Source organism: Crotalus tigris, unplaced genomic scaffold (genome assembly GCF_016545835.1).
Source record: "Crotalus tigris isolate CLP2741 ecotype Arizona unplaced genomic scaffold, ASM1654583v1 scf7180000018362.2422785, whole genome shotgun sequence".
Taxonomy (NCBI): Eukaryota; Metazoa; Chordata; class Lepidosauria; order Squamata; family Viperidae; genus Crotalus; species Crotalus tigris.
Window position 1 is genome coordinate 1410387 of NW_024096964.1, and position 21311 is coordinate 1431697.

General features: G+C 42.0%; 1 protein-coding gene across 1 annotated transcript in view; it reads right to left on the reverse strand.

The window, feature by feature from the left end:
- Positions 1-290: 290 nt before the first annotated feature.
- CFAP299 (cilia and flagella associated protein 299) overlaps positions 291-21311 on the reverse strand; it is a 120809-nt gene continuing 99788 nt past the window's right edge. Inside the window, exons 3-4 of the mRNA XM_039350893.1 lie at positions 11656-11785; positions 291-1601 (exon numbers count right to left, since the gene is read on the reverse strand). Of these exons, the coding sequence (XP_039206827.1) occupies positions 1506-1601; positions 11656-11785 (226 nt within the window). The 3' untranslated portion in view covers positions 291-1505. The remainder of the gene's footprint in view (positions 1602-11655; positions 11786-21311) is intronic.

Below are 21311 nucleotides of genomic sequence, written 5' to 3' on the forward strand. Positions count from 1 at the left end.
CTCTCCCTGTCCCCTCAAGCATTTTTTGTGGAGATCTAGACAAAATGTTAAAGTGCGTCACATAACAGTAAAGAACTACATTGTCACGCTATAGATTTCCCAGTTGTGATATGCAAATATGATGGCTAGACTATCAGAAAGGCTAAATTAAAAAAGGATGCCTTTGAACTGCAATGCTTGAAAAAATGTTGAGAATACCTTGAAGTGTAGGAACAGCACACGATTCACTGCTAGATGAAGGAAAACCGGGTAGGTCATTCAAAGCCCTAATAATGAAGGGAAAATGTAAATACTTGGGACACAAACTGCAAAGGCAAATTTTATTACTTGCTTCAAAAACAATAAAAAAGAGGCCCCTGGCATCAAAGTGGTTAAACACTGTTACTGGTAACAAGCAAAAAACTTATAAGACTCAAAGAAGCAAAATTATCAGCCAGTTCTGGTGAAATGATATCCATAGAGTTGGAAGTTACTGAACAAACAGCAAAGACACATTTGTAGAAATCACACCATCCATGACTGCTAAGCCAATAGTTATTTACGACTTCATAGATCTCAGGAAGCAGAGCTTAAATCAACTGCTGGGAAGCTACAGTGAAACAGGTCCATCATCTTCCTTCTTGTGCTTGTAAGCTTCCTGAACACATCTGGTGGGCTTTGAATTTTATGAATGTATCTAACTGACTATACAGTATGGGCTAGATCAGGGGTAGGCAACCTTGGCTCTTTTATGACTCGTGGACTTCAACTCCCAGAATTCCTGAGCCAGCCACGCTGAGGGGAAAGGGAAAGTTTCCAAGCTGAGCCATGTTGGCTCAGGAATTCTGGGAGTTGAAGTCCACCAGTCATAAAAGAGCCAAGGTTGCCTACCCCTGGGCTAGATGGATTCATGGCCTAATCCATCAGAGCTGGTGTCAGCCCCACAAATAGACCATACCCAGAAATCAAGTCCAAAGGAAGGCTAAAACTATTTATATTGAGATAATAACAGAATTTTACAAATCTGATTGTGCTATATGACTTTACCTATCTTATATTCCATTGAATCAGGGAGCCATTTTGTATACTGTCTTATTCTTCTGGACTTATCAAGTGTTTCAACCCCTTTTCTCTAGGTAATAGTTCTTGCATATTTTTGAGAAGTTCATCTTCCTTAGTCTCTATGATTACTCCTTCAGTTCCTACACATTTTTATAGCGATAACAATGACATTTACTGTATTCTGAAGCGAATTAAACCGATCATTTAAAACGCAGGAACAAGCAGGTATCTCACCTTCTGTATGCACACATTTTTAATGTTACTGTGCAATTACAAGGATTTAAAGCCAGCAAAGAATCACAATAACCTGTAATGAATAGTCACAGGGAAGCATTCTACAAAGATCTTGCTACTTAAGTCTGGAATCTTAATGCTTGTTCCATTTGGATCTTGGAAGGCTGTCCAGGGGTCTCCGGTAGGTTAAAGATTTCTGCCAATGTCTCTCTCCTCATGAGAATTGATAATTAGATTTTTCTTCTGAGGACATGGTCATAGATAACCACTTGCAGGTAGAGGTCTGTTTTGATCGGAACCCGTGTTGTGTTATCTCCGGGAAATGCCTAAGAACCAAATATTAGCCATCATCAGAAAGAGTGGAGGTGAACAAATTATATCAATCACTGCAACCTGTATGGAAGGTATAATTATGTTCTCATACAAAGTGAACTAAAAACTAGCAAATCGCATTATAGTATCATGCAAATCTGGTTCATATAACCATGTAAGTAGATCACACAGTGTACTGTACAAACTTAAAAACTGAGTAGAGAACATGGGTTAGTATGTCATGCAAGCACAGCCCTTCTTAAATTAGATGACCCTAGAATTCATTGCAATCTTAGATAATCTTTCCGACTCAAAGTAGTCATTTTGGCAAATCTTGTGGGAGAATCCATCATGAAAAATCTTTGCAGACTTCAAGAAGCCAAGTTTTTGTTTATGATATCTCGTGCATGCATGATGTATCTTTCTAGGAATATTCTGCTTGTCAGAAGTGCAGCTGACAAAGACAGTCAAGATGGTCAGCATTTGTCCATGCAGACCTTGCTTGATCCTTGATTGATATCCTTTGTCCCTCACAACCATTTGAGAAATGTACAATTTCCCATAACTGATATACCTCAGGAGATACATTTGTGTTCAATCATTTCCATGCACACCACACAGAAGAGATCAACAATGTAATGCCTGTGTCTTTCAAGGGTCCAGATTCTTTGGGGCTTTAATGCTTAAAGTATATATTTCACACAGCAAGAGAAGATCTGCTTATTCATTACAGATGTTCCACAGCTGCTGGAACATAGACCAGTGACCCATTTTGAGTGCAACCAAATCCACTTTTTAGGTATGCATTTTTAAACGTCTCGCAAACCAATGCGCTCATTTTGAATGCTTATAATTTGATATTTTGTACCGAGGCTATTCATATGCAACCATCTTTCGTGGGAAGCACTTCAAAGAAACTATCATCCGAGAATTGTTTCTGCACAAACCCAAACAAATTACTGCCTGGCTTACTCTGGGTTGGTTTGGTTTGAGAGGAACCAAAGCATGGGTGTGTTTGTCATATTCAAACTCTGCTTAAGGACTTTTTAAAAGAGGGCGGTGAAGAACAACTGGATATGCTCCAATTACAAGACAGAGTCATTGTTCATTAAAGGGAAAACTCCATTCCTTGAAAGCGAGCAAAGAAACAACTCACAAATGGGTAGACCTCAAATCAGCCTAGCATGTCCCATTTTATTGGAAAAGTAGGCTTTTGCTTAGTAGACCCACTGTAAAACATTAGTATGTAGACTATGTCATCCCTGATTGAGTTGGTTGCTTTATTGTTTTGTTGTGGAGGAGAAAATGGTCCAAGCGCCATTTATGTACATAAAGGAGTAACCTCATATTGGCCACAATCTCTTGCAATGTTATCTCCTTTAGGAGAAAAATAAGGTGACCAACCATCCTCCTTTAGGGAGGACAGTCCTCCTTTTGTAAGTTCTGTCCTCCCTCAAAAAGTGTCCTCCTACATGTCCTCCTTTTCGATATTTGAAGACTAATCTGCAGGGCTTTTTTTCCCCCCTCATAGAACACTCAGAACGGCGTTCCGGCACCTTTTTTTGATGGTTTTTTTTTCAACTTTTGCATGAGCTGTGCTTCTCCCCCTATTGGCTTTCAAAAGCCAATAGGAATTGCTGCTGAGCGCGCCAAAACACCTGGCCAGCAAACTTTGCACATGTAAGTTGTCTGTATTATTGTTGCAATGAATAAAATGTTTATTTTATTTACGATATTTTTTTTCTTCAATTTATTTGTGTCCTCCTTTTCATTGTAAAAAAGTTGGTCACCTTAAGAAAAATCATTGCTCAGCAGAAGGTCTTATGTTTTTCATAAAGAAGGCCCAAGTTTGATTCCCCACCTCTTTCAGGTAATAGGACAAGGCCAATATTGCTGCGTAAGGACCTCTTACCGTTGTTAATCTGGAAAATAATATGAAAGCAAGAGGGGAAGTCACTGCCATACAAGCTAAACAATATGGGCCTAAGTCGACCCATAGTTTGACCTGGAAGAAAGTAGTTTTCCAGAGCTGGTTCTGCCAATAGGCAGAAGCAGACAAATCAGCCAATTACAGGAGCCGGTGAGAGAAAGCATCTGGGTTCTAGCATGATTCTCCTTGAGTTGGAGAGCAGAGAAGAGATGGTTTGGAGCTTGTTTCAAGCTCTCTCCACTAGTCCACTCTTCCTAGATTGGATGGAGTGGCTATTTTGTTCCCTCAAGTCAGCCTAACCTCTTGGAGGCAAATCTGAGGTTAAAACTGTGGCAAAAGAAAGGCTGGTATCTAACATAATCTCACTTTCAGTGCTTAAGACTAGGCTAAATTATAGAGGCTAATTACACCGGACAGTAAATGACTCGTTTCCAGTGTCATGTGAAAGCAGATGTGTTTTTAATTAGAAATGCAGTGTGTGGGAAAAGTTTTCATTGGAACCCAAGTGTTTGAGATGGATCCTGTCCAATCTAAACATCCTTGAACTATGGCTTTAAATCAGAGACAAGGGCATGCCTTATCGCATGTAGCATTTGTTTCATTTGCATACAAGATGCTTTTAATTTTCGAGTGCATATAAGCATGCAGACATATAAATGAATTAAAACAATAAAGACACCCTCAGATTAAGCTTGACTCCGGATAGCTGCATCCAGGCTTCTCTAACTCATCTCAACAGCTGCATCTATCAAGCAAATGAAAGGGGGTTTAGCAGTCCCATAGAACAGCAAAACCATCATCACAATTATTAAACAATAATAGTAATGCAGATAAAGTCCCAATCCATAGCACTCATCCCCCATTCCACGACACACACACACTGATAGCGTTCAGCATCTTACTCTCCAAAGGCTGTGCAGAATAAATAAGGGTTTACTAATTTTCCTAATTTTCTAATCACTAATTTTTCTAAGTACTAATTTTACCAAGATGGAGGGTACTGCTTTTCTTTCAGGCACTAAACTAGTCCACCAAAGGGGCCTCCAACAATGAATTTTCACTCTGAGCTTTTTCTCATTGTATTTCAGGGATTTGGGGAGGGGACTTTTGAGTGCGTCTTCCCCAAATACACATTTGGGCAGGCAGATTTGATTTGATATATATTCTGCCTTTATTATTTTTCACAAATAACATAGAAAACATATCCTACATATTTTCCTCCTTCAACAACAACAATCCCATAAGGTGAGCTGGGCTGAGAAACAGTGATTGGCCCAAAGTCACCCAGCCAGCTTTCATGGCTAAGGTGGGACTAGGACTCACAGTTCTAGCCTGGTGCTTAACCACTAGACCAGGGGTAGGCAACCTTGGCTCTTTTATGACTGGTTCAGGAATTCTGGGAGTCGAAGTCCATGAGTCATAAAAGAGCCAAGGTTGCCTACCCCTGCACTAGACCAAATTGGTCCCAAATATAAGATTCAAATACATATAGGTAGTCCTCAACTTATGACCACAACTGAGACCAATATTTCTGTTGTTAAACTGACTTTTGCTCCATTTTACGACTTTTCCTGCCACAGTTGTTAAGTGAATCACTGCGGTTGTTAAATTAGTAACACAGTTGTTAAGTGAATCTGGCTTCCCCATTGACTTTGCTTGTCAGAAGGCACATAAGATGATCGCATGACCCTGGGACACAGCAACGGTCATAAATATGAGTCAGTTGCCAAGCGTCTGAATTTTGATCATGTGATCTTGGGGATGCTGCAATGGTTGTAGGTGTAAAAAACGGTCATAAGTCCCTTTTTTCAGTGCCGTTGTAACTTTGGGTCACTAAATGAAGTGTTGTAAGTCAAGGACTACCTCTTATATGGATTCAGAGGATTTTAAAAATTAATATACAATTGGGACCAGAAGTCTTCCTTTTGGAATGGATAGACAAATAGTTGGGAAAAAATCATGGAACTTTGTTTTTGTAGATGATAACCGCAGCAAGATTTTTGTATGCACGAAGATGGAAAGATCTGGCAATACCTACAAAGGAGGAATGGTTGGTGAAAATGATAGAACTTGCTGATTTGTTTGATTAGATCAGTGGTGGCGAATCTATGGCACGTGTGCCAGACGCGGCACTCAGAGCCCTCTCTGTGGGCACGCGCACCATGCCCTGGAGATGGCAACCATCCCTCTTCAACCAGCTGCCCGCTAACTTGCTGAGGTTCCACGTAGTTGGATGCATCCCAGCATGGCTGGTTTCCCTTCTCCCTGTCCCATCCCTCCTGGCCTCGCATGTGCTCCTTTTCCCGGGCACAACCCACTGCATCGCCTCCTCAGCTGTCAGCTGGCCGTCCAGCTCAGAGGCGGCTTCTCTGAAATGCTGGTGGCGGACTGCGGAGCCCCAGAGTGTGCTGGTTGAGGGGCCTTCATGCGCTCGCTGGCCTCTGTGTGCAGGGGCCGATGGTGTCAGGCAGCAGCCGCCCCGGCCCCTGCCTCACCTTGCCCTGCGACAATGGCACCCCCACCCTATCTCGCCTTGCCTCACCTCACCCTGAAGGACGAGCCTTCTGCCCACCTGCCAGAGACCCCCTGGATTTCCCCCAACCCTGCCCGGCCCCCACAGGCATCCTCCCCACGAGCAACATCGAGGTGACCACGCCCACCTTGGCCACACCCAAGCAGTCTGCCATGACCACAGCCACGCCCACCCAGTGGGCCACACCCACCTGGCACCCGGCGATAAATAAGTGAGTTTTGGGTTGCAGTTTGGCCACTAAAAGGTTCGCCATCACTGGATTAGATAAAAGGCAATAGGCACATTGATGGCTGACTGGAAACCCTTTATGGACTTTTTGCATAAAACAGGTAAAAATGAATGTATGATTCACGGTTTTGATGATGAGATAGGATATATATCATACAAAGAAGACAGTCGTGTTGCAAATTTAGAAAAAGAGGTGAATTTATAATTGTACTTATATCTGCTAAAAAGACGATAAGAGGCGAGTTTTGTGTATCTCTTTTTTCTTTTCTTTTTTTTACTTTTTTCCTTTCTTGCACTTTTAACTCTCTTTCTTTTTTTCTTTTTCTTTCTTTTTCTTTTTTTCTTCCTTGCTCATTAGTCGGTATTCACTTTGTTTAAATTTCGTTTTTAAAAGTTTTAATAAAATTATATATTAAAAGTCTCTTGGAAAGGGGAAAACAGCTTCTGGGGAATTGCTTTTTATATAAAACATCACTGCAGTTGTAAGTGTTGCAGGGTTATTGTAGGCAACAGTTGCACCTGGAGATAAAGCCTCTGTTCTCCCAGATCTTTTACTACTAGAACATCTGCTATGGGTCTAAGATTCCAGATCTCTATTCAAATTTCAGGATTAGCAAGGATTCAACAGGATTTAACTCAAGGATTAACACCAGACCATAAATTAAGCAGTAAACAGTGACTTCTTCAAAGAATGATCAACTCAAGACAATCAAGCTATAAACAACAACCCAATCAAAGAACTACGAAGGAGAAAACAACATCCCCAACAGGACCAACTACTACCATATAAAAATCCCACTTCCTTCTAGCACTGAAGATATTACCTAGTCAGGTAACTAGTTATCTGCAAGCACAATCAAGCTTACCAAGAGCACCAAGAACTCCACAATTCAACCCTGAGCTACATGTACAAGTAGTCCTCAACTTATAACCGGTTGCTCAACGACTGTTTGCAGTTATGACGGACTTCCCAAAAGTACTTACAACTTGTTCTCAAAGTTACAAATGGTCCTCCCCCCCATCATGTGATTGCATGTCAGGTAGTTGACAACCAGCTTGCATGTATGACTGGTTCTAGCATCTACAGTCACCTGCTTATGATGGGTGGCTTTTTTGACACTCATTCAGTTTATTGTTCAGCAAATAATGAAGAGAAGGACGAGGGGGGACATGATAACAGTGTTCCAATATCTCAGGGGCTGCCATAAAGAAGAGGGAGTCAAGCTATTCTCCAAAGCGCCTGAAGGCAAGACAAGAAGCAACGGATGGAAACTAATCAAGGAGAGAAGCAACCTGGAACTAAGGAGAAACTTCCTGACAGTTAGAACAATTAACCAGTGGAACGACCTGCCTCCAGAAGTGGTGAATGCTCCAACACTGGAAGTTTTTAAGAAGAGATTGGACAGCCATTTGTCCGAAAGGGTATAGGGTTTCCTGCCTGAGCAGAGTGTTGGACTAGATGACCTCCAAGGTCCCTTCCAACTTTACTACTATTATTAGAAAAAAGAAAAGATGTACCTGCTGAGGCAAATGGGGGTTCTATGATGGTGCAGCTGCTGGTTTGACGACACGTAACCTTTGGTGCTCTCCCACCTGGAGAAAACAGCCCACTTTCCTCTATTTTACAGTTGGTTTATACGGCCACGCAGCACAAAGTGACCCTTAGGAAACCACTTGGAAATGTTGGATCTGCCAATTTCCTGCCTGTGGCCTGCAAGCCTGTGATTATTTTATTTTATTTTGCATTCCATCCTCCGGCTTCAGGCAGAGCCTCAAGGTTTGCATCTGGCAACTGATCCTGCTAAGCTTCAGTTGCTCTAGGCAAAGGTTCCAAGTATCTGCTTGACTTGCTCGCCAAACCTCTGTTTATTTCTCTGCCGTTTCCTGTAGCTGTCTATTGGCTAACGAATGCAGAGGGATTGAGGGAGAGGCGAAGCCTTGCCCTTGCCCCACTTACAAGAAAGCTTGGACCAGCTAAAGAAGCCACAGAAGGAACAAACACCTGTTGTTCCCTTCTTGAGATCAGGGCTCCCCAAACTTGGCAATCTTAAGATGTGTGGACTTCAACTCCCAGAATTCCTCAGCCAGTGTGTTATTCCTCAGCATGCTGGCTGAGGAATTCTAGGAATTGAAGCCCATAAGTCTTAAAATTGCCAAGTTTGGAGAGCCCTGATCTAAACGATCATGCAAACAAGACTGGTAGGAATCCTTGGCCCCAGACGTCCTATCAAACCTAAACCGGACACTGCCCCCGAATTATATCAAACCCAAGGCTACATACAATCCCAACAAGTTTGTGTTAATGGAAGTGAGTAAGGGCCTTCTTTGGAAATAGAACCTAGTCTATAAACCCAGATATATGGGCTTAGAATCAAAATCACAAGCCTAACAGTGAAAAATGATTTAAGTTGTCCAATCAGCTGTTGAAGATCCTATCTAACAAAATCAAATTCAGTGATGAGAAAGGTAAGGTTCTATATTTAGACAAGAAAAACAAAATGTACAGGTATAGAATAGGTGGTACCTGGCTCAACAGCAGTAACTGTGAGAGGGATCTAAAAGTCCTAGTAGGTAATCACTTAAGTATGAGTCAGCCGTGTGCTGCAGCTTGCCAAAAAGCCAACACAATCCTAGGCTACATTAACAGAGGGATAGAATCAAGCTCACTGAAGTATTAATACCACTTTATAATATCTCAGTAAGACCACACTTGAAATTTTGCATCCACTTTTAGTTGCTATGATATAAAAAAGATGTTGAGACTCTAGAAAGAGTGCAGAAAAGAGCAACAAAGATGATTAGGGGACTGGAGGCTAAAATGTATGAAGAACGGTTGCAGGAATTAGTAATAGTAATAGTAGTAAAGTTGGAAGGGACCTTGGAGGTCATCTAGTCCAACCCCCTGCTTGGGCAGGAAACCCTACACCATTTCGGACAAATGGCTGTCCAGTCTCTTCTTAAAAACTTCCAGTGTTGGAGCATTTACTGCTTCTGGAGGCAAGCTGTTCCACTGATTAATTGTTCTCACTGTCAGGAAGTTTCTCCTTAGTTCTAGGTTGCTTCTCTCCTTGATTAGTTTCCACCCGTTGCTTCTTGTCCTGCCTTCAGGTGCTTTGGAAAATAGCTTAATTCCCTCTTCTTTATGGCAGCCCCTGAGATATTGGAACACTGCTATCATGTCCCCCCTTGTCCTTCTCTTCGTTAAACTAGACATACCCAATTCTCGCAACCGTTCCTTATATGTTTTATGAATTGGGTATGTCTAGTTTAATGAAAAGAAGAACTAGGGGTGACATGATAGCAGTGTTCCAATATTTAAGGGGCAGCCACAAAGAAGAGGGTTTAACATATTTTCTAAAGCACCTGAAGGCAGATCAAGAAGCAATTGATGGAAACGTATCAAGGAGAAAATCTATCTAGAACTTGGGAGAAATTTCCTGACAGTGAGAACAGTTAATCAGTGGAACGGCTTGCCTTCAGAGGCTGTGGATGCTCTATCACTGGAGGCTTTTAAGAAAAGACTGGACAACCATTTGTCTGAAATGGTGTAGGGTCTCCTGCTTGAGGAGGGGGGGGGGTTGGTCTAGAAAACCTCCAAAGTCCCTTCCAACTCTGTTATTTTCTATTCTTTTATACTATTCTTCTTGTCAAAGGTTGAGTCCCCAAAAGAACACTAAACAATGACTATTACTTTCAAGTGGAAGTAATTGCCATTTATGGATAAGTGAACATTTAGAAGGCAATGAAATTGGAGATGGGAGACTCTTTAGGTATTCTGAAACATAGCTTGTTTTTAAGATATTCATTAAAACCTTAAATTAATCAATAATAGCTAGCCTTTAAAACAGTGGTTCTCAACCTGTGGGTCGGGACCCCATTTGGGCTCGAATGACCATTTCACGGGGGTCGCCAAACCATGCTATCCACCATTTTTTTCCCTTTTCCCAAGCTGTCCTACTCCCTCTTATTGGTGGCCACACCCACTTGGGGGTCACCACAACATGGGGAACTGTATTATGGGGTCACGGCATTAGAAAGGTTGAGAACCACTGCTTTAAAATGTGTACCAATGTCTCCCCTAAATGTTGGAAATGTAATTTGACAAGTGGAACTTACTATCATATGTGGTGGGAATGCACGCAAGCTCGTGATTTTTGGAACAGGATTAAAGTATGATTGGAAGAAATATTAGAGCAAGCGGTAGAACCAAAACCAGAACTCTTTCTATTAGGTTTAACTACGCAAAAGCATGACAAAGGCGTACTTTATTTAATGCTACACATTTTAACTGCTTCTAGACTGGTTTTTGCTCAAAATTGGAGGAATAAGGAAACTCCAACGGAAGAAGAGATCCTGCATAAAATTCTATCATGTGCTGAGATGGATAGGCTTACAATGATTATGAAAGACAAGACAGAACACGAATACTTCGAAATCTGGGGCAAATTTTACCGTTGGTATGAATTAAGGAGAACTGCTTAGACTTCAAGTTAATGGTAGAATTAAAACATATATATAACTGTACATATAATTGTATATATAATTGTATTGTATAGAAGATGAGGCTTATATAGAGGTTAAGAACGATATATTAAACTTTTGTACCATGATAGGAACTGATAGGAAAATTCATTCTGGAATGTCATGTTTGTCCATTGTTGTTTTAATTGTATTATGAATAAAAATTATTTAAAAAAAATAATAATAGCTAGCCTTGGTTGAGTTGGACAGCTATAGACAATCAATCATCAAAGGTATCCATGTTTTTCAATAACCAAGTTTGCATTCATATGTAATTTTGCCTATTGCACTGTCTTGGAACAGCCTGTCCTGTTTTTATTAGTAAGTGTCACATCACCCCTTACCCTGTTCCCATAATTCACAGGAGCTTGATTTTTGGGGAGACCAGGATACACTTTGTTGTTATTTTACACTGCTCTCTGAACTAATGAGCCAAATCTTTCAAGGGGGTGATTCAATAACATCTCGCTTCATCAAAAGCTATTCAAGATATATAAATATAGTAGATGCTATTTTGTGCTGAACAAACCTCTTCTGGAAAATAGCAAAAGAAACATTTGAAGAAGTGATGACTGCTGATTAATTTTGGATGCTTGAGCAGAAGGTGGAAGGACATGGTCCAGGGATGGTTTTAATTTGGATGTCTCTCTTGTCTCTATTAAATTGAAGAATATTTTATCACAAAGATATGTGAAGCCTATATGAAGATATATGAACTTCATTACAGCATATCTTGGCACAGGTCAACGACAAACGTATTAGAGAGATAAAGACCATATGTGTCCCTGAGGCCTAAATACAGGGAGATAAACAATATGTTGAAGGATCTAAAAAATATCTAAGGCAACATTATTACCTTGGGATCCACGTTAATGATCTTCCGGTCAGACTTGTTCTTAAAGAGTAAGCCACATGCATTTTCTGCAATCACCTGGTAGTTTGGGCTTGAATTCATGCAGCAGAGGTTTCGGTCCCAGTTGTAGAAACTGTGGAAACAAAAACAGAAACTATGCAAACTAACCCTTTCATGTAAGAAAAGCTCAAAGCAATTTGACCTCATTATCTGGAATTGTGTTGTCGAGGGCATTTCTTCCCCAGAAAGTTTTCCTAATAGAAGCTGGACTTCTCAATAGCTGGTGACTCCTGCTCCTCTTTTAGTAATAGTAGTAAAGTTGGAAGGGACCTTGGCGGTCATCTAGTCCAACCCCCTGCTCAGGCAGGAAACTCTACACCATTTCGGACAAATGGCTGTCCAGTCTCTTCTTAAAAACTTTCAGTGTTGGAGCATTTACTGCTTCTGGAGGCAGGTTGTTCCATTGGTTAATTGTTCTAACTGTCAGGAAGTTTCTCCTTAGTTCTAGGTTTCTTCTCTCCTTGATTAGTTTCCACCCGTTGCTTCTTGATCTGCCTTCAGTGCTTTGGAAAATAGCTTGATTCCCTCTTCTTTATGGCAGCCCCTGAGATATTGGAACACTGCTATCCTGTCCCCCCTCGTCCTTCTCTTCGTTAAGCTAGACATACCCAATTCCAGCAACCATTCCTTATATGTTTTAGCCTCCAGTCCCCTAATCATCTTTGTTGCTCTTCTCTGTACTCTTTCTAGAGTCTCAACATCTTTTTTATATCGTAGCAACTAAAAGTGGATGCAGAATTTCAAGTGTGGTCTTACTGAGATATTATAAAGTGGTATTAATACTTCAGTGATCTTGATTCTATCCCTCTGTTAATGCAGACTAGCACTGTGTTGGCCTTTTTGGCAGCTGCAGCACATGGCTGGCTCATATTTAGGTGATTGTCTACTAGGACTCCGAGGTCCCTCTCACAGTTACTACTATTGAGCATGGTGCCACCTATGCTGTACTTGTGCATTTGGTTTTTCTTTGACTGGTGTCTGCAAACTTGGCAACTTTAAGAGTTGTGGGTTTCAGCTCCCAGAATTCCTAGCCAGCCACGCTGGTTGGGAAATTCTGGAGGTCGAAGTCCACAAGTCTTAAATTTGCCAAGTTTGGAGAATCCTGGATTAGAAAGGAAGTAAAGAGATAATGATGTTATCTTGGTCTAGAGAAACGAAGGACTAGGGTGACATGGTAGCTGTATTCCCGTATTTGAGGGGCTGCCCCAAAGAAGAGGGGGGGGTCAACTTATTTTCCAAAGCACCAGAAGGCAAGACAAGAAACAATGGAGGGAGACTAATCAAAGAGAGAAGCAACCTGGAATTAAGGAGAAACTTCCTAACACTGAGGACAATTGACCAGTGGAACAGCTTGCCTCCAGAAGTTGTGGGTGCTTCATCACTGGAAGTTTTTAAGAAGAGAGTGAATAGCCACTTTTCTGAAATGGTATAGGTCAGGGGTAGGCAACCTTGGCTCTTTTATGACTCATGGACTTCAACTCCCAGAATTCCCGAGCCAGCCATGCTGAGGGGAAAGGGAGAGTTTCCAAGCTGAGCCATGCTGGCTCAGGAATTCTGGGAATTGAAGTCCATGAGTCATAAAGCGGCCTAGGCCTAGGCCAGAGATAGGTAACCTTCGCTCTTTTATGACTGGTGGACTTCCTCCCAGAATTCCTGAGCCAGCCATGCTGAGGGGAAAGGGAGAGTTTCCAAGCTGAGCCATGCTGGCTCAGGAATTCTGGGAGTTGAAGTCCACAAGTCATAAAAGAGCAAGGTTGCCTACCCCTGGTATAGGGTCTCCTGCTTGAGCAGGGGGTTGGACTAGAGCAGTGTTTCTCAACCTTGACAATTTTAAGGCATGTGGACTTCAACTCCCAGAATTCCACAGCCAGCAACACTGGCTGTGGAATTCTGGGAGTTGAAGTCCACATGCCTTAAAATTGTCAAGGTTGAGAAACACTGGACTAGAGGATCTCCAAGGTTGGTTCCAGCTCTATTCTGATTCGGGTTTGCTGCTGTTTGAGAAAGATTAACAAGGCAGTCAAGAGAAGTAAAAATGAATCTGGAGAGCTTTTACTTTCCTTTCTTCAGATTCCTTTCTGAAAGGTATCAGTGGCAACATTCTTCCCAAGATAAAGAGTGACTTTCAACTAGTTGAAGATCTCTAGTTAATGATCCATATATTTTGTCTGTTAAATCAGAGAAATATAATAGAAGAAACTGAACCAGGAACTAACTCTCAGATAACTGGATCTGGGGCTGCAGCCGCTGAAGATCCAAATAAATAGTATATTTTGTGGTTGCCTGCTACTTTCGAAGTGAGTTTGTGTGTGCACTGCATCTGTCCTACGATTGTGAATTCCTAGGATTCAGGAAACGTATCACAAGGGGCCTGATAAATATATAGCGGTGTTCCCAACTCCACCTGGAAACAAGCACAGATGCATACATACAATAAAGTTATTACTACAAAGATCTCTTGTTCCTGTAAGCAGTGCTTATGGGAATGGCAGGCATCTTGGCACCCATTTCTGCATTTCTAAAAGAAGGTGAAGACATAGCTCCATGTTTCTCCCAAGATTCCTGAAGACCACGCGAAGGCGGGCCTTGAATTATGGCCACAACTGAGCCCAACATTTCTGCTGTTAAGCAAGACAGTCGCCCCATTTTACAACCTTTCTTGCCACAATTGTTAAGTGAAGCATTGCTAAGTTAGTAGCGCGGTTGTTAAGTGAATCTGGCTTCCCCATTGACTTTGCCTGTCAGAAGGTCACAAAAGGGGATCACATGACCCCGGGACACTGCAGCCATCATAAATATGAGCCAAGCGTCTGAATTTTGATCACATGACCATAGGGATGCTGCAATGAAAAATAGTTACATGTCACTTCTTCAGTGCCGTTGTAACTTTGAGCAGTCACTGAAGGAATGGTTTTAAGTTGAGGCATCCTTGTGCTAAATTACCTGCCAAACCCAGCCACCTTATCACCATACAATGCTTCCCCAGTCAGTTTGAATTCTTTATTTTCATTTCTTTTTCAGCATTAATGTCAGCATTAACAGAGCCAAAATGTTTCAGAAGAAAAATATTTGTGCAACATTCTCCTACCTCCTCCTCTTCACCCCAGATAATGGAATAGAGAAAATAGAAAACAGAATAGAGACAATTAGGAGGCAGGACAAGAAACAACAGATGGAAACTTAATCCAGGAGAGAAGCAGCCTAGAACGAAGGAGAAATTTCCTGACAGAACAATTCATCAGTGGAACAGCTTGCCTCTAGAAGCTGTGAGTCCTCCAACACTGGAGGTTTTTCAGAAGAGATCGGACAACCATTTGTCTGAAATGATATATAGGGTCACCTGCTTGAGCAGGGGGTTGGACTAGATAACCTGCAAGGTCCCTTCCAACTCTGTTATTCCATGTTATCAGTTCAAAAACACTGGATGACTACAAGGGTAGAAATAGCTCCTGTTTGCTCACTGCTATATGCCTGCTCAGTTCTGCAGGAAGATCTGAACAAGCAAGCCCAAGGGTGAATTGCTTGAGTTTCGGCTCATGTCTATTTATCTCACATGCTACCTTGTAATCGCTTTCACTCACTGCACAACTCAAGGCATGGACAATGTTGCGCAACTCGCCTGCATTTGGAAGGATTCGTTCTCCTTCAATTGGATAATGTAATAGTAGTAGTAGTAGTAGTAGTAGTAGTAGTAGCAGCAGCAGCAACAGCAGCAGCAGCAACAGTAATAATAATAATAGTAATAGTAATAGTAATAAAGTTGGAAGGGACCTTGGAGGTCATCTAGTCCAACCCCCTGATCAGGCAGGAAACCCTATACCATTTCAGACAAATAGCTGTCAGTATCTTCTTAAAAACGTCCAGTGTTGGAGCATTCACCGCTTCTGGAGGCAGGTTGTTCCACTGGTTAATTGTTCTCACTGTCAGGAAGTTTCTCCTTAGTTCCAGGTTGCTTCTCTCCTTGATTAGTTTCCATCTGTTGCTTCTTGTCCTGCCTGCAGGGGCTTTGGAGAATAGCTTGACTCCCTCTTCTTTATGGCAGCTCCTGAGATATTGGATCACCGCTATCTTGTCCCCCCTCGTTCTTCTCTTCATTAAAATAGACATACCCAATTCCAGCAACCGTTTCTTATATGCTTTAGCCTCCAGTCCCCTGATCATCTTTGTTGCTCTTCTCTGCACTCTTTCTAGAGTCTCAACATTTTTTTTACATCATGGTGACCAAAACTGGATGCAGTATTCCAAGTATGGCCTTAACAAGACATTGTAAAGTGGTATTAATACTTCATGTGATCTTGATTCTATCCCTGTTAATGCAGACTAGCACTGTGTTGGCTTTTTTGGCAGCTGCAGCATACTGCTGGCTCATATTTAAGTGATTGTCCACTAGGACTTTCAGATCCCTCTCACAGTTACTACTATTGAGCAAGGTACCACCTATACCAGGGGTAGGCAACCTTGGCTCTTTTATGACTCGTGGACTTCAACTCCCAGAATTCCTGAGCCAGCCATGTTGAGGGGAAAGGGAGAAGTTTCCAAGCTGAGCCATGCTGGCTCAGGAATTCTGGGAGTTGAAGTCCACAAGTCATAAAAGAGCAAGGTTGCCTACCCCTGGTATAGGGTCTCCTGCTTGAGCAGGGGGTTGGACTAGAGCAAAATTCAGAAGTGGGCAACTGACTCCCATTTATGACACTTGCAGTGTTTTGGGGGTTCATGTGATCCCATTTTGTCACCTCCTGACAAGCAAAGCCAATGGGCAAGCCAGATTCACTCAACAGCCACGTTACTAACTTAACTGCAGCGATTCACTTAACGACGGTGGCGAGAAAGGTCGTAAAATGGGGCAAAGCTCACTTAACAACTGTGTTGCTTAGCAACGGAAAGTTTGGGCTCAGTTGCAATCGTAAGCTGAGGACCACCTGTATTTTCCCTGGTCAGACGAAATAAATTAGATCGGTGGAGAAAAAAACCATTGCCGGGATAACTTCTTCCCTCACGTATCCAAATTTTATACTCACAAATAAATATCATTGTGTTTCTATCCTCTTCATGCCCTCATATAACATGCACCTGAGCACTTCTACCTGGCCAAGGAATTAACCCTTCCTTGCAAGACTGTACATGACACAACAAACATAACCATTATGGCTTGATATATACCTTTCCCCACATGCTCAGTGAGCCCACAGCACCCATGGCTCTGGGAGGTCCTTCCTAATTGTCTCAAAATGCTTCAATTCAAAATGCAATTGGCTTGATTTTGGTTTAGGGTGAAGAATTCGGATACAATGTAAGGGTTGGAAGGGATCCTGGGAGACCATCTAGTCCAGCCTCCAACGCAGAAATCCTCTTTTCCAGTATGCCTGGTAAAGGGCCAACTGCTTAAATAGTCCAGTGAAGGAGAGCTTCTTCCTTTTGGAAACCTCACCTCAGTTCCCGAGGGTAAACACGCTCTTAATTTCATCAATACTCATGTATGTGGCTTATGAACCCAGCCACTATGCTTTTAACCCAGGGCTCTTCAAACTTGGCCCTTTTATGACTTGTGGACTTCAACTCCCAGAATTCCTCAGCCAGACCTGCTGGCTGAGGAATTCTGGGAGTTGAAGTCCACAAGTCATAAAAGGGCCAAGTTTGAAGACCCGTGTTTTGACCCATTTGTTGGGTAGTATGAACTCAGCTCACTGTGGCTTGATAAAATAGAGATAAACCATGGCGCAACATATTACCTGAATGAAATCAAAATCTTTTCCTCATAAGAGTAGAAGCTGACTTAGAATGGATGCTTTCTGGGTTGGCGGCCCGGAGGGAAAGGGAGGGGCAGGCACTTTTACACGTGCGTATGCAAACGGGGCTGCGAGCGCACACAGGCCACAAACAGGACCGCTAGTGCCCATGCAATGCTTGGGGCGGTGCTAGCATTTGCACCGTACAAACAGGGCTGCTAGTGCCCATGTGCCACAAATGGAGCTGTTAGAGTCCGCGCAATGCTCAGGATAGCGCTAGTGCTTGTATGATATAAATGGGCCATTAGCGCCCGTGCGATGCTGGTGGTGGCACTTGTGCGAGTGGAGGTGAGTGTGTGCGCAAATGTGCATGCACTGGCCAGCCACTTCCACGGCCAAGTGGCCAACATGCCATGACCTGGTAGTGGGCCACAGCCCACAGGTTGGGGACCCCTGCCTTAGAAAAGGATAGGGTCATGGTTCCGAAACTCTTCAAAAGAACTTTGAGGCATTGCTTACCTTAAAGAATCTTTATTTTGAGCAGCATAACATCGGCACTGCATAATTGAAGCCAAAAACTGAAATCTCCTCCCCTGAGCACATAGTATCAAAGCACAATTCCCTCCTCCAATTAACAGTCATAAATCACATCCCCCAATTAGTTTAAAGAGCAGGCCTCCTCTCCAGTTCTCCAGCCCACCAATTCCTTATCAGCTCTGGTTACAATAACCTTGTTTCTCATGCTAGGTCTAGTGTTGTTATGTCTAGCTGAACTCTTGTTCACATTCCCCCTCCCAGCATCATCTAACTCTAAAAGCAAAAGGTAAAAGATGGCTACATTTCCCTGTGTTGTCAATGCAAAAACATCCAATGTTAGCAGCATTGACTGATAGGTTACCAATTCTACACTGGCATTTATTCCTTTCGTTTTGATACCTCAAACATCCCAGCTAACTTCAACCTGCTGTGCCCACCTATTTCTCTTATAATTCTGGTCATAGAAACCAAGACAAGAAGTTGTGTTGGTCGATATTAGGGTGACAAATGATCCAGGTGACCCCCTAAGAACATTGTGGAGGAATTTTGTGTTGCAAGGATTTGCACTGGTGTCAATGACTTGAGAAAAGTCTCCATTGTCTCTGTTGCTCAAAACAAATTTCATTGTGCTTATTTCTCCCAGGGCAACTGGACCAATTTAATGTCATCTGGATTCATAGGAATACAAATCCCATCGGCCTTTACCAGATGGCCAATGGATTTTCACTAAAGTAAGTTCTTGCATTTAAGACAGGGAAAACCAAATGCATAGATACAGAATAAGTGGTATCTGGCTCAACAGTAGTAACTGTGAAAGGGATCTAGGAATCCTAGTAGAGCACCACTTAACTATGAGCCAGCAATGTGCTGCAAGTGCCCCAAAAAACCACAATGCAGTTCTGCATCAACCAAAAGCATCAAGATCACGAAAAGTGACAATACTGCACTACTGAGGCCACATTTGGAATATTGTGCCCAGTTCTGGTCACCAGAATACAAAAAAAAGATGTGGAGACCCTGGAAAGGGTGCAGAGAAGAGCAACAAAGATGACAAACGGTCTAGAAGTTAAATTGTATGATGAACCATGGAGGGAGCTAGGTATGTCCAGTCTATTGAAGGAAAGGATTAGAAGGGACATAACTGTCTTCTAGTACTTGAAGGGCTGACTCATTCTCCAAAGCACCAGAGGACAGGAGAAGAAGCAATGAGTGGAAGCTTGTTAAGTAAGAAGCAGAAACAAGGAGAAATTTTCTGACAGTGAGAACAATTAATCAATGGAATAGTTTGCCTCAGAGTTGTGGGTGCTCTATCACTGGAGGTTTTCTAAAATAGACTGAACAGCCATTTGACTGGGATAGTATAAGGTTCCTGCCTTGAGCAGCAGGGTGGACTAGAGGACCTCCAAGGTCTCTTCCAGCCCTATGATTCTATGTTCTAAGTGGAAGTGGAGAAGATAATGTATTCCATCTCTCTAATCCTTTGCTGGCTAGAATAAACCAGAGGAAATTATCTCGACATTCCTTTCTCTGCTTTTCCAAATAACATGCTTTTGTTAAGCATGGCAACAACCTCAACAATTTGCCTTACAAATAAAAATAGAATTCCTCTTGCAGCTGGACAGTGGGCACCGGTTAGGGCTGCATATTCCACATAGCTGACTGTCTACTGGAAGGATATGAATTCAGTTTAGAACAGTTGGAAAACCTAAAATCATAATAAGAGGAAATTTACGCTGCAGTTTTAGCACATTTTTGGCATTCTTCACTGTTTACTGGATAACATTTTTTTGCTCTTTATCTCAGGATGTTTTAAATTATTTCAAAGGCAGCTCTGATGTTATTAATCGAAATTAGGCGAAACTAACAGTTGGGGCTTATGTGGTTCTTAGGAAACAATTGGTGCTACAGAAACACTTGTTCATCTCTGAGAGGAAGTTAAAATTGTCCTGAACTACAGACATTGCACTGGCAAAAAATTTAACAAAAATAACTTAAAAGGGAGACTAATCATTACTCTAAATTACAAGTAATCCTTGACGAATGACCACAATTGACCCTAAATTTTTTGTTGCTATGCAAGACAGTTGTTAAGTGAGTTTTGCCCCATTTTGCAATCTTTCTTGCCCCTTTTGTTAAGTTAATCACCGGCGTTATTAAGTTAGTAACGTGGTTGTTAAGTCTTGGGATACTGCAAGCGTTCAGATTTTGATCACATGACCATGAGTGATGGCTGCAATAGTTGTGATTCTGGAAAACTGTCATAAGTCAACTTTTTCCCCAGGGCTGTTGTAAATTCAAACAGTCATTAAACGAATGGTTGTTAAGTCAAGGACAACAATGGCAAAATACTTTCATACTGATGTTGAAAAATCTACGTGGACAGGCCTATGAAGGTCAAGGTTGAGTTGCTAAGATGCTTGCTAACCTCTGTTGCTACTCAACTTGCCACAGAAACGGGGGAGGGGGAGCCTGGGAAAGAAATGGGAGTTTTAGGAAGCCGTCCACGGACCGTTGAGACCAGAGCAGGTGTGTGATGGAGAAGTGGACCGTTCCCATAAAAAAACAGAAAGAATGTGATTGGGCAATGTGAACACTTGGTGGGCAGGGGTTATGAAAAGCCATTGTTAACTAACCAGAATTTTGCACGGGAAATCTAGAGCTGATTTTGCTTCTTCAGTGCCGGGATGTGTATTCAATAAAGATGATCTCTTATGACACCTCAAGACTGTAGAGTTTCTTCAGTATTGAATTCGCCAGCCAGACAGTTGACAGTCAGCTTGTCTTGAAGGAAATCTGAGACCAACCTTCAAGTCTGTCAGGACCATTATTTACTTTGTAATAGAACATATTTAATGTTCCAAGTGTACAACAAAGGGAACGATCACCCTCTCTTCCTTCCTATTTGTTCATTTTACTTAACACTGGAGCACTTTGAATGTCTGCAATGCGTGGACAAAAGATCCACTGAAGAATCAGAAACAGCCTAATTCACACGGGTGAGCATTGCTATTCAAACAACAGACTTTTACTCCCAGCTGGGCATCCTATGATTCTTTCTTTGCTTATTCAAGTAACCGAATAAGGAAGAAATGCATCGATTCCTTTGCCAACGTGTCCCTCATTGCCAAATTAGTAAATTAGCATAATAAATGTTAGTATATTGGTGTAATTGAAATGCCCGTTAAAACTCCCGGCTATAGATCCCTTTAGAATACTGCAGAGAAAACCTACAGATTATGGGCACTTGTAATATACCACTAGGAATCCTTGATAAATTGGAACAGGTAAAAGCTCTTTTCAAACTTTCGGAACAAGACACTTCCACTGGTATCCCAA